The sequence below is a fragment of the Anguilla rostrata genome, chromosome 11 (genome assembly GCF_018555375.3).
Source record: "Anguilla rostrata isolate EN2019 chromosome 11, ASM1855537v3, whole genome shotgun sequence".
NCBI classification, from domain to species: Eukaryota; Metazoa; Chordata; class Actinopteri; order Anguilliformes; family Anguillidae; genus Anguilla; species Anguilla rostrata.
Genome location: NC_057943.1, coordinates 42,394,507 through 42,407,444, shown reverse-complemented (window position 1 = coordinate 42,407,444; position 12,938 = coordinate 42,394,507). Strand labels below are relative to the sequence as shown.

General features: G+C 46.6%; 1 protein-coding gene across 3 annotated transcripts in view; it reads left to right on the top strand.

Annotated features, from left to right (window-relative positions):
• The window catches only part of cttnbp2nlb (CTTNBP2 N-terminal like b), a 45,087-nt gene extending 35,674 nt beyond the window's left edge, over positions 1 to 9,413 (top strand). For all 3 annotated transcript variants that reach the window (XM_064300173.1, XM_064300172.1, XM_064300171.1), the window contains exon 5: positions 3,503 to 9,413. In XM_064300173.1, coding sequence (XP_064156243.1) covers positions 3,503 to 4,738 — 1,236 coding nt within the window. In that variant the 3' untranslated portion in view covers positions 4,739 to 9,413. The remainder of the gene's footprint in view (positions 1 to 3,502) is intronic.
• The last annotated feature ends 3,525 nt before the right edge of the window (positions 9,414 to 12,938 follow it).

Sequence of the window (12,938 nt, the reverse complement as noted above, 5' to 3'; positions counted from 1 at the left end):
GAGCTCAGAGCTCAGGAGAGATGCTTAGAGAGAGAACCCTTTCCACAGAGCTCAGAGTCAGGAGAGACTCTTAGAGAGAGAACCCTTTCCACAGAGCTCAGGAGAGATGCTTAGAGAGAGAACCCTTTCCACAGAGCTCAGGAGAGACTCTTAGAGAGAGAACCCTTTCCACAGAGCTCAGGAGAGACTCTTAGAGAGAGAACCCTTTCCACAGAGCTCAGGAGAGACTCTTAGAGAGAGAACCCTTTCCACAGAGCTCAGGAGAGATGCTTAGAGAGAGAACCCTTTCCACAGAGCTCAGGAGAGACGCTTAGAGAGAGAACCCTTTCCACAGAGCTCAGAGTCAGGAGAGACTCTTAGAGAGAGAACCCTTTCCACAGAGCTCAGGAGAGACGCTTAGAGAGAGAACCCTTTCCACAGAGCTCAGGAGAGATGCTTAGAGAGAGAGAACTGGGGAGTAAGAGCTCGCGGGAACGGGGAGGCGGGGGCTGCTCTGTGAAATTCCGCTGGAATCGACCGTGTTCCAGGAAAACAAGCGTGACGTTCTATGTTTTTATTTAGCGCGGAGGCGGAGAGCGGAGCCTGGGTCGGCCCGGCGTGCGGTGCTCAGCGGCCGCTCCGTGGGAGCGGTGCGGCGGAAAGGCCCCATTGTTGCCGAGCGGGTGTTGTGTTCAGGACAGGAAGGCGGGCAGCAGGGGGGTCAGGGAGTAAAAAGCTGCGGAGTTGCGTAAGAGCGCGTTCCTGGACATTTCCCCAACTTCCTGCTCAGCACCTCCGTGCTTCTCTGCCAGAGGGGGCCCCACTCTGACTGCTGAGCACTGCCACTGGTTTGGGAAATGTGCGTGTATGGTTCTGCAGGTTCGAATCCCAGTTGGGGCATTGCCATTGTAGCCTCGAAATACGTAAGATGCTTATCCTGAACTGCTGCAGTGAAATATCTCGCACGTAAAAATGTTAGTTGTGATAGTTGCCAGCCAACAAGATGCTTTTAACATACTTTCAGTGTAAATTTTGGTCACCATCTGAACATCAACCATCATTTTGATGTGGACTGAAAAGCATTTCCTGGAACATTACCTGACCCCAAAAATTGCAGGTTATTGACAGACTCCGAGCCCATTCGCTGCTCAGGAACACATATATTGCATCGGTCCTGTCAAAGGCATTCATCCTGCCTCGTCCTCTGTTCGGATTCCCAATCACACTGCATTTTGCATGCCTTCCCGATCACAGCCTTTACCGAGCTTCAAACGACACGGCTTGCTCTGCTGAACTCGAAACGATTGCACTTTCCGCGCTGAACCTTAGAACTTTAAATGATTTAACCTGCTGTGCGGAGCCTGTAATGGTTTGACCTGGCTGTGCTGAACTGGAAATTATTTAAATGAGCAGATTGCAAGAGGCCTTTGAAGCACCTTTCCTAGCCGGGCCGACCATGTTTATTAATCGTACTTTGTCTCCCCCTTGTGGTCAGATGTGAGAAGACTAGATCTAGCAGTCCTCAAATATTATTCATGAACAACTTGAGGGTGGCAGAGTACTTGAACATGGACTTCTGTCATGGAGATTGCAGGTTCATTTCCCAAATTAGACGCGGCAGTTCCTAAGGTAGTTAAGCTGCATCGCTTCAGTAAATATTCAGCTGTATAAATACTCTGTATCTAAACCTGTAAACTGTGGCAGTTGCTCAAGACAAGAACTGCGAACAGACGTCATCGAACAAACTCAGCAGGCCGGTTTCAACAAGTGACGCGTAAAAGAAGAACAAACTCATTTTCAGTCACCAATGGGGTGGGGGCAAGTGGTTTGTTTGGGCAACGCCAGGGAAACATCGGTTAAGCAGCAAAGCAGCTGCCTGCACTCTATGACCACAATCTTGATCAAACTGTAATTTTACCCATGGACCACTAGGGGTGCTCATGGACCACAGTCTGGAACCTACTGGAACAGATTAATTTGTACACTGCAAATTCCACAAATAGTAATTTGCTGCTTAATAATGCATTTGCTTGTTTTTATTCGAATCAGTTAATAATCATTTTGCATTATTTCTATGTATTATTGCATATATATTTTAAAGTACTGTGCATTTCAATTAATGTCTTATTTTGCAATTCAGTGTTGTTTTCACAATGCAGTGTTATGCATGTATTTAGATGCTGAAATATCAGAAAAGCTTTCCAAAATGTGACAAATCAAAAATGGCCACTGGATCTCCATGTTTAGTAAAATGCTGTTTTTACTATGATGAATAATGAATGCTGAAGAGAGCAGATATATCAGATCTCCATACAGTGTCGTGAAAAAGTATTTTCTCCTTCCTGATTTCCTCTGCTATTGCACATTTTTTAAACTGAATGATGTCAGATCTTTAGACAGAATGTATTATTAGACAAAGGGAACCTGAGTAAACACAAAACACATTAAAAACATTATTATTTCATTTATTTAATGAAAAAGTAATCAAACATCCATATCACCCATGTGAAAAATGAATTTCCCCCTTGAACTTAATAACTCCCGAGACAGCACACCATCACACTACCACCACCATATTTGACCGTATATGGTCAATGATGCTCTTATTGTGAAATGCTGTATTTGCTTTACACCAGACATAATAATTTCATGCCGTCCAGAAAGTTTGACATTTGACTCATCTGTCCATAGAATACTGTCCCAAAAGGCTTGAGGATCATCCCGGTGCTTTATTCTGTGATGGGCATTGATGTTTCTTGGTTAGCAGTGGTTTCCATCTTGCTACTCTCCCATGAATCCCACTTTGGCCAGTGTCTTTCTTATTGTGGAGTCATGAACACTGCCCTTAGCTGAGGTTAGAGAGGCCTGCCGTTCTTTGGATGCTCTTCTAGGATCTTTTGTGACTTCCTGGATGAGCTATCACTGCACCCTTGGGGAAATTTTGGCTGGCCGGTCACTCCTGTTCCAAATGTTCTCCATTTGGTGATAATGGCCCTCACTGTAGTTCAGTAGAGTCCCAGAGCCTTAGAAATGGCTGTGTAGAAATATTTGTGTATAAGAAATATTTTCCTCATCTCTTCTGGAATTTTCTTCGATTGTGGCATAGTGTGCATGAAGAAACTTTGTGGCGACTACTTCTCTCTGATTGTAAGGTTAAATATGAGTGAGATTTAGATTAAACAGACCTGGCTGCAATCAAGCCGGGCTGTGTTCAATCAGCTGAATGTAATTATCAATTAAATTTGGCTTTGAGTAACTGAGGGGGCAATTACTTTTTCACATGGGTGATATGGGCAGTTGACTTTTTTTCATTGAATAAATTAAGAAATCATTTTAAAAAATGTGTTACTGGTTAACTCAGGTTCTCTTTGCATAATATTACCTTCTGTCTAAAAATCTGAAAGCACTCAGTGTGACTAATACGGAATAATAAAGGAAATCAGGTAGCGCCGTATATGGTAACCTGGGAGGCGTGGCTTGTGCTGACCCCTCCCCTCTGTTCTGACCCCGCCCCTCTCTGTAGCTGGACTTTGAGCAGGCGCAGGTGCAGCGGCTGGAGAAGGAGCAGCAGCGGCTGTGGGGCCAGGCGGAGCAGGAGCGCCACCGGGCCAGCGCCCAGGCGCGGGAGGAGGGCCAGCGCGTGGCCGAGCTGGGCCGGAGGCTGGAGGAGGCGCGGGCGGCGGGGGAGGCCCTGCGGGGGGAGCTGGAGGAGGAGCGGCGGCGGGCGCAGCAGAAGGAGGCGCGGGCCGAGCGGCAGCTGGCCGAGCTGGACACCGAGCGCGAGCAGCTCCGCGCGCGGCTGCGCCGGGAGGAGGGGCGGAGCCGGCAGCTCAGGGAGGAGCTGGAGGGACTGCGCCAGGAAGCCGCCGCCCTGAGGGGCGGAGAGGGAGGGGGAGGAGCCCCGGCGGGGGCGGGGGGGAAGGCCGAGGCGCCGAGCAGGAGCAGCGAGACGGACGGCGGCGAGAGGTCGCCCAGCGGAACGCCCGTCCAGCTCAGAGTGAACGGCCACCACGCCCCCAAGGAGGGCCAGGCTCCGCCGGAGAACGGGCTGGAGAACGGGACCCCGCTCTCCCCCGCCACCCCCCACCCCCACCCCCAGCTTCACCCCAGCCTCTCCCCCTGCAGCACCGCCTCCTCCTCCCTCGCCTCCTCCCCCTGCTCCTCCCCCGTCCTGGCCAAGCGTCTGGCGGCCACGCCCGCCGGCAGCCCGGGCTTCCAGTCGCCCTACCAGGCCAGCGTGAACCAGCGCTTCCAGGCCGCGCGCCACAAGTTCCAGACCCAGGCGGAGCTGGAGCAGCACCAGCAAGGGGGGGGCAGCGGCCCGCAATCCCCCCGCGACCTCTCCCCCACCACCACCCCCCCGCCGCCCCCGCCCCCGGAGCACAGCGCCGCCAAGCAGCTGGCCCGCAACACCGTCACCCAGGTGCTGTCGCGCTTCACCTGCCAGCAGGGCGGCAACAAACCGCCCGCCCCCAACAACTCTCCCTTCGGCACCGACTACCGCAGCCTAGCCTCCCCCACCAAGGGCCCCGCCACCAGCCCCCTGTCCGCCGGCGTCAGGTCCCCGACCGTCGCCCGGTCCGAGAAGGTCCACCCTCCTCCCATACCCACCAAAAAGCCCGGCCTGTCCCCGTCCCCGGCATCCCCCACCGCGGCCAGCCGGGCCAGTCCCTTCCCAGAACTCTCCGGAAGCTGCGGGCTCAGCAGCGGCCAGGAGGGAGCCAAAGAGCTCGACCTGGTCATGTCCTCCACCAGCTAACCGCCCGCGACCCCTGACCCCCGACCCCCAACCCCTCACCTCTCTACTGTCCAGCAGCGGCTCCAGAAGCCCAAGCGCTAACGAGCCAGAGCTCTCTGAAAACACTGTCCACTTTATTTATTACATTATTAATGACTTTATTATTTTTTTTACAATCTGTTGAACTTTACAAAACGTAGTCTAGGATTAATGTAGTTAAATAGTTAGAGGTTAGACGTTAATAAACACAGACTATATTGATTTTGTCTTTTGATTTTGCTCAGCGTATAATGATAAAACTGGTTAAAAAAGCCGGTAACTGTGACCATAACATTACAAAAGCACTAAATAATGGCATCTGTTCAGGCAGCCAGGTGAATACAGAGCCTGTCCAGTTGCCCCCAGATGAGTTATCTGAGACGGGCTCCACATTCTCTCACTGATAACTTCCCTTCTTGGCCAAAATGAGAGTCTTCCTGAAGCGAGCGATGGGGGAAGGCATTATGGGGAGAACGTTTGGAGAGCGATTCCAAACTTTGGCCGCGTTCTCCTGGCCTAAGCTGTGACTGCCACAGAAAGCGGCGGGTGGGTTCGACAAGCAGCTTTTCCGTGATGACATTGATGGCCAGCAGGGCGGCAGCAGAGAGCTTGTGCAGGATAACAGTGGACCAAAGAACCTCGTTCGTGTAGCTGAGCGTCCCAGCGACACCCCCCCCCCCCCCCACGCTGATGGAGCAGCTCTGTGTCCCCTCCCCACAGGGCCTACCTCATCAGCTCTTGTGGCGGGAGGTGGGTGGGGGGCGGGGGATTTGGGCCTACACTCTTCTTTCTTCCCCTACACAAGAGTGGAAGTGGATGTACTTTACAGTTTTACAAAAAGGGAATTATTTTTTTGTTGTTGTTTTTTTAGATGACTATATTCCTCAGTTCCACCTGCTGTATTTAGAGATCCATGAAAACACCAGTTAAAATCCCACTGTGACCCTGCACAAGACCTACACTGGGAACTGGGGTCAGTTTGGGCCAGTAACATCTAACCCAGTTTCTCTAGGACAGTCGTAGATGTGCGTATTTATGTGTATGTGTGTGTATGCTGGTTTTCGTTACAACCTGTCCTCCACGGATTAACTGTCTCAGTTTATTAATTTGCTGTATATAATATACTCCTCTGGACTTCCCAAAATACTTTGCTCTACAATGTATAGAGTGCAGTCATAAATTCAGGCGGAAGTTGTGAGTAATCATTGGTAATAAATTCATGAATACATTTACAAATAAATAAATATTGAAAAATCATGCTCAAAAAAGAATAATGATTGGGTAGAGCACAAAAAGAAAAATATTTAAAAATATATATATTAAAAATTAAAAGTCATCATACATGTGGCCCAGCAGGAATCGAACGGAGACAGGATTAATGAAAATGGCACCGTCTTAGCCCTCTTAGCCCTCTGGGCGCTCTTATGGGGCGGCAGTGTAGTGTAATGGGTACGAAACTGGGCTTGTAACCTAGAGGCTGCAGGTTCGATTCCCGGATAGGACACTGTCGTTGTACCCTTGAACAAGGTACTTAACCTGCATCGCTCCAGTATATATCCAGCTGTATAAATGGATGCAATGTAAATGCTATGTGAAAAATGTTGTGTAAGTCGCTCTGGTTAAGAGTGTCTGCTAAATCCCTGTAATGTAATGTAATGTTGTGCTTCATCAAAAACACTGTTCTTGTTGATGATAATTACACTTCATTCTATTTCCCAGTGATGTTTCAGTATGGAGTCACCCGATGTCCAATCGCCTCTTTTCTCCGACTCCTCCATACACGGCATGTGTGGCCTGAGTTTGGGCTGCGGAGAGAATGCGGCTGACTGGACGGGGTTTTGCTCTTTAAAGCAGAGAGCCGACAGGCTGCAGTGTGATGTCGTGGCTTTGGGGACAGAAGTGAGAGGATTTGCCTGGTCAGCACATTTGCACAAAGTTCCAATTAAAAAAACTGTGTCCATTAAGGTTAAAGTATCCAGACAGAGTGAAGTGTTCCCAGAGGCAGAATTAGCGGGGATGGGCAGCTCAGCGGGTCAAAATGGCGGTTAGCGGCGCGTGGGCGAGCTCCGTGCCCTCTCCTCCGGCTGTGCGCGTGCACGTGCGCGGCTGGCGTGGCCGCGGTGTGAAAGGAAGCGTCTGGCGGGCACCCCGTGTCTCAGAGGAGAACCACGCGGGCTTCACGGTCCAAAATCCGGGCAGCATTTAAGATGCCAAATTTATTTTTGAAAAAAAAATATATAAATCCACTCTGTGGGGGAAATGATGAATTCACTGTGGGCTAAAATAAATAAATAACAGTGAACCCTGTTCAGGGGCATCTTTTGAAAGCACAATGCATATATTTTTCAGTTAGAACTCCTTTTCAGCATATTTTTGTAACTGATGGTAAGATTTTAATACTTCTGACCGAATTACTTGACATTGTTTTTATTATATATCTAGTATGCGTATGTGGATTTATTAACTAGTAGATACACTGATTTTTTATTTTTTTTGACATCTCTGTTGAGTGAATGGATGCATATTCATGATTATGTTCCAATTTCATAATATATGTACTAAAATTACCATAATGAAAAATTGTGCACTACAGCTGACAAAGTTATCACCTGTGACTAATGGGCTAAAATCTGGCTTTAAAATACTTATAATTTCTGGAGGAGCATGCAGTACTTTTAAACACTGGCAGTTCCATATTGCTGTGAGAAGGTTTGCACCTTTAACCCTATTCAGGTCTTGCATGGTAGCCACACGCAGTAAATGTGCCTTTTACACCTGTGATCTTCTGGGAGACGGTCACTGTTCTGTCTATTTAGGATATAATCGCTTCTACCCTTTCATCTTGCTTGTCTTTCTCTGTTTTGTGGCTGTCATTGGAGGAAGTAGTCCTAGGGGTGATCACATCCTTTACTGAAGTCCAGTTGAGGGAGAGAATGGGATGGAGAATGCAGGGAATGCAATGGTGTTACTTCACCACAAGAGGGCCAGTAGATCTATTTAGTTATCCTTTGGTTTTGTATCGTTTTGGTCAGTTTCTTGTTTTACGTATTGCAGACAACAGCTGTTGTTCTGCCAGGTTTCAATGTTTTTTTTTTTTTTTTTAAGCGATCAGTAAAGCAGATTATAGGAAATCTTTCAGGATGACTTTGGTCAGTAGAACGCAGGGTGTTTGGGTGACAGTAAGTTCCAGGTTAATAATGCACTGATGCAAGGAAGTCTTTTTTCCACACATACTGTAGATTATTAATGAATGGAACAGCTTAGCAAGTTGTACAATGTAAGCAGAGGTCGTTGGGAAGTTTGGTACAGTGCTGGATAGTCTCTCTAGACAGTTTGGTTAGGCTTGTTATTAGGCAGAAAACCCATGGTTTACCGTCTGGTAGGAGTATGGAAAAAAAACCTGGTTTGTGAGGCCAACAGCTGGGGGGAAGAAAGTGAGACACCTAGACAGGCTGAAAGCCCTGTCCTAATCGCGGAGTATTCACCTTATTCTTATGCCCTTTTTTTGGGTGCTCAACTGAATGAGGAACTGGGGCGACAGAGTTTAATAAGCTGCTTCTGCTGCAGAACTGTGTCTCTGCTGCCCCCTGGAGGCTTCAACTGTCCGTCGGTGATAAGCCCACGGACTGCACCGCCACACGGATGGTTCCAGAAATGTGCGGATTAGGGAGTAGAGGTGTGTGTTTTCCGAGTGTGTGATGAAAACGAAGTGGACATTTAGCGGGCTGTAGGCTGTAGTGTGCATAGGCATGTGAGACTAGTCTGCCCTGTGTTCTTTGTTGGTTTTGTAATGTGTACAACAGGACAATAAGGTTGCTTTAACTATTTTGCTTTAATGTATGACCTGGTCTCTTATTCCTTGGCTGTTGTCCTTCAAAACGGTTTACAAACTACATGTGATTTTTGGACTATGAAAATGCATTGAAACATTGGCCTAGTATTGGCCTTGTTCGTTTACAGTAATGCAGGCGTTTTTACAGTAATATACAGCTATATTACAAGAAATAAAACGACTGATGCAGCATATGTCTAATCAGTGGCAAATATAACTGAAGCTTGATTGCAGACTATTGACAGACTACAGCAAAACAGGCCTTTGATTTCTTCCAAATCATAAGTATATTAAAATGTTGTGTTTATTGCCATTGCGCTGTTAAATCTCACCTCCCTATTGACTCTCGAGTCTCTGCTATGTGTGGAGGTTCCAAATGGGTTTCTACAGAAGGGATAATACATGGGACTCTTTTACAAAGTTTTAATGGCATCTGATAGAATACTCTTGAGATATGGCTAAACCCAAACCGCACTTGAATTGAAGGCATTTTGTGGGTTTTGTCAAACCAATATGTTTGTGTACCTGAGATTAACATATGTTTGGATTATGGCCTAAATGTATGCATTTATAAAAAATCTGTACCACAGCATTAAGTACACTAAATTCCCGCATGCAATATGTTTACTCCATGTACTAATAAATGTTCTTATGGCTGTTTGTTATATATATCTGAAAAATTATATATATAAATATGCAACTTCAAGTGCCTTTGGAATTGCATGAAAAAATACATATCAGAACCTTAAAAGATATGACAACCCGCTACTGTATTTTATATGTAAGTGCAATCTGCATTACTTAATAAAAACCATGACGGAAAAACTGGTGTCCGTACGTTCTCTTCAGAAATGAAGGTGGTTCCAACTGCTTTACAAAGTTCAAACACATAACTCAAAAACAGAAGGAACTTTGGCCTGAGAGCACTGTTCTTTCTATCAAGCCAAAGTGTACCATGTAGAAATTGTTCCATTACAAGGAATGGAACAAGGAATGGCATGTTTTACTGCTAGTCTCAGTGAACCCGTACACGTCAAGAATGAGCACTACTAGCATATTACCCGCCAATAGATGGCAGTGTTGTATCAAACGTTTATAAACAGTGTAAGAATCGTTCATTTATTTCCGAAATTGTTGTAAGCCTAATTTATTTTTGCCTTAGCTATTTATCCAAGACAACTGTGTATAAAATTAATTGCACTACTGTTATCGCAGAGTATTTATACAATTGATTAATGCAGTAAACTGCAGAGTTAAACAAGGAATCTCTGCAAACCCATCAATAAGGAGAGAGTAAAACGCATAAAACAGACTGTCCCTTTAAGTTCAACACAGAGAGTGTCCCTGGGAAACCAACACTTCACCTCTCGCTGACAACTGTGCGGGGTCATGCATTATCGCAGCGACTCGTTCCCAATTCAATTTTCTACGCCTGGGAATTGGATAGGTTTCAACTCGGACATCGGTGTGTGTGTGGCCCGGGAGACCGAGGCCGATAAAGCCTGATTTATAGCCAGCTCAAGTGAGTGAGGTACAGCGGAGGTGAGCAGCATACGCAAGCAGCCGCCCTCACTTACGGGCCATTCAGAGTTGAGAAGGTTTAAGCAAATTCGGTTAGCCGTTCAAACGGTGCGCAAGTGCAGGGGCGCTGGGTACGCGCCTCTGCCGTAGTTTGAGGGGAACCCCTGTTAGACACACACCCATTCAGACCGTTAAGCCATTTTCTCCGTGTACATTTACTCACAAAAAGGTTGAATATCTAGTCCGCTTCATCAAATGTTGCATAACTATACGTAGAAATAGTACATTCACCCAAAGTTAGGGACTTAAATTGAGAGTCTGTGCTTGTTCTCACTCATGTATCAGTGCATAAGCAGTGTTTCTTGCCTACAACAATGCCCATCTATATCTATATAATATTATAAAAAATTACATGTATAATATTGTATACAAGTATAAAATAATAAAATGGGTAACTGAATAGGTCCAACTCTTTGTATGCAAGTATAAGGTGCTTGTTAATGTGACTTTTACTTTCACCCTCCCACCATTCTGTTGGAAGAAACACTTTTCAACTTTTGACTGCACTGTACAACTACATTTTTGAACACTCAAGTTTTAAACAATGAATAAATCTAGCATGAATTCTACAAGAGCAGGTTTGTATATAGTACATTGACATCCTCACTAAAACTCTCATTCCATTCCAGAGAAGTCAATGGTAGAGGAGTATTTTAAAATAAATGACCAAAAACATTTCCTACAGTGAACACGAAGTCTTACTACAGTTTGTGCAGTTACATGATCCGGAAGAATCATTTTTCAAATGATGCATGACAAAGGAAAACAAGTAAAAACGGTAAAAAATCACTTCACAGCCTGAGCATGATAGTGAAACACAACTGAAGAGAAACACCATGCGCTGTTTGGTTGCTCAGTCGTATAAACATACCTACTTGTTTGTTTTGAGCAGTTTTTTCTTTGGATCATGTCTACCTTTCTCAGGCCATTATGGAGTCAATTTTTTATTTTTATATGTATGAATTGTGAATCACAGTGACAAACTGGGATCCATGATGACTTGGACATTTATGATGCCTGGATTTATGTTTACAACTTTAAACCCTGATTTAAAGTCAAATGTAATAAAAAATAAATAACAAAGCCCACATGAAATGCATCACCTTTACTTGCACTGTGTGCCCCCAACTCTTGCTGACAACAGCAGCCCTCTCCCTCCAGCTTACAAGCTTTTTGGGAAGGACAGCAGCCCTCTCCCTCCAGCTTACAAGCTTTTTGGGAAGGACAGCAGCCCTCTCCCTCCAGCTTACAGGCTTTTTGGGAAGGACAGCAGCCCTCTCCCTCCAGCTTACAAGCTTTTTGGGAAGGACAGCAGCCCTCTCCCTCCAGCTTACAGGCTTTTTGGGAAGGACAGCAGCCCTCACTCCAGCTTACAGGCTTTTTGGGAAGGACAACAGCCCTCTACCTCCAGCTTACAGGCTTTTTGGGAAGGACAGCAGCCCTCTACCTCCAGCTTACAGGCTTTTTGGGAAGGACAGCAGCCCTCTACCTCCAGCTTACAGACTTTTTGGGAAGGACAGCAGCCCTCTCCCTCTATCTTACGGGCTTTTTGGGAAGGACAGCAGGCCATATGAAGTGGGACGAGCCTGCTGGTGTGACAGGGGGGTCAGGGTGCTGGGGGAGTTAATGCAGGCCATGTCTTCAGTGGAGTGGTGTTGGGGGGAGGGGGGAATGGGCATGTGGGGGTTTGAATTGGGGGGGGGGTGTTGTGTGCCTGGCTGTGTCTGCAGGGGGTTTATGTTGTTGTGGTGCTGGTGGGGCGGGGGGCCAGGTTAGTTTGACAGCACAGCGTCATGCTGCTTGGGTTGGTTGTCTCTGTCAGTGTACGGGACGGGGATGGGGACGGGAATGTCGTGTGTCCCTCGCGGTCGGATGGGCGAGAGAGAGCCGCCCCCTGACAGGTTTGGACAGGGCCGGAGCTCTATGAGCTGTGAGCCAGAGTGCTCACATACGGCCCCTGCCACCTGCTCGGGAGACCCCGTGCATAGGGCCAACGTCTTACAGACCTGCGGCCAGCTAAACAGAGTATTCCAAAGGCAGCACCCCAGCTAATGCAGTCCTCAAATACATAAGGAAAAAAAATCTGATTATATTTCCCTTATGTACTCATTAACACCATAATTAATTCATCCATTCAATCAATCAACGCTGTATGACTGACTGACTGGTGTTATTTGATCATTAAAATGCAAGAGGATCACTTATATCCCTGAAGGTATGACTGCACTTGTAAAAAGTATCAAGGGTAGCTCAACAAAGTTATGAAACACATTTCCACTGTGTGCTTTGGCCAGTGTGCTAGCGCATGTTTCCCAGGCCGTGATTGGGCAGATTAGACAGTGATGTTGGGAGTAAACCAGGCACAGCTGCAGCCCCCAGCATTAGTGCCTGTAATGGTGTACATAATGCCTTTAACAATAAGGTAATGATGGGGCCGGGGAATGCTTTGATCTTATCGAAAGGGCACAGGGACTTTCTAATAGCTCTATTAGACTGGGGGAATGCAATCACTTGTGCTCACTTGTGAATGGGATCTTTTGAAGGCAACAGTCAAAAGACATTAAAAAACAAACAAACAAACTTCATTTTGCTTTTTAAAAAAAATGCCACCAGGGGTGGTGGATCTCTATAGTTCCATAAGGGTTCTTCTTGTAATAAAAATAAACGAAATACACACAAGATTTGATGGCACTCGATCCAGAGAACTCCACTGCCCATTTGCTATGTCTGCGTCATAGCCATGATAAACGTCAGAGCGGTTCAAACGGC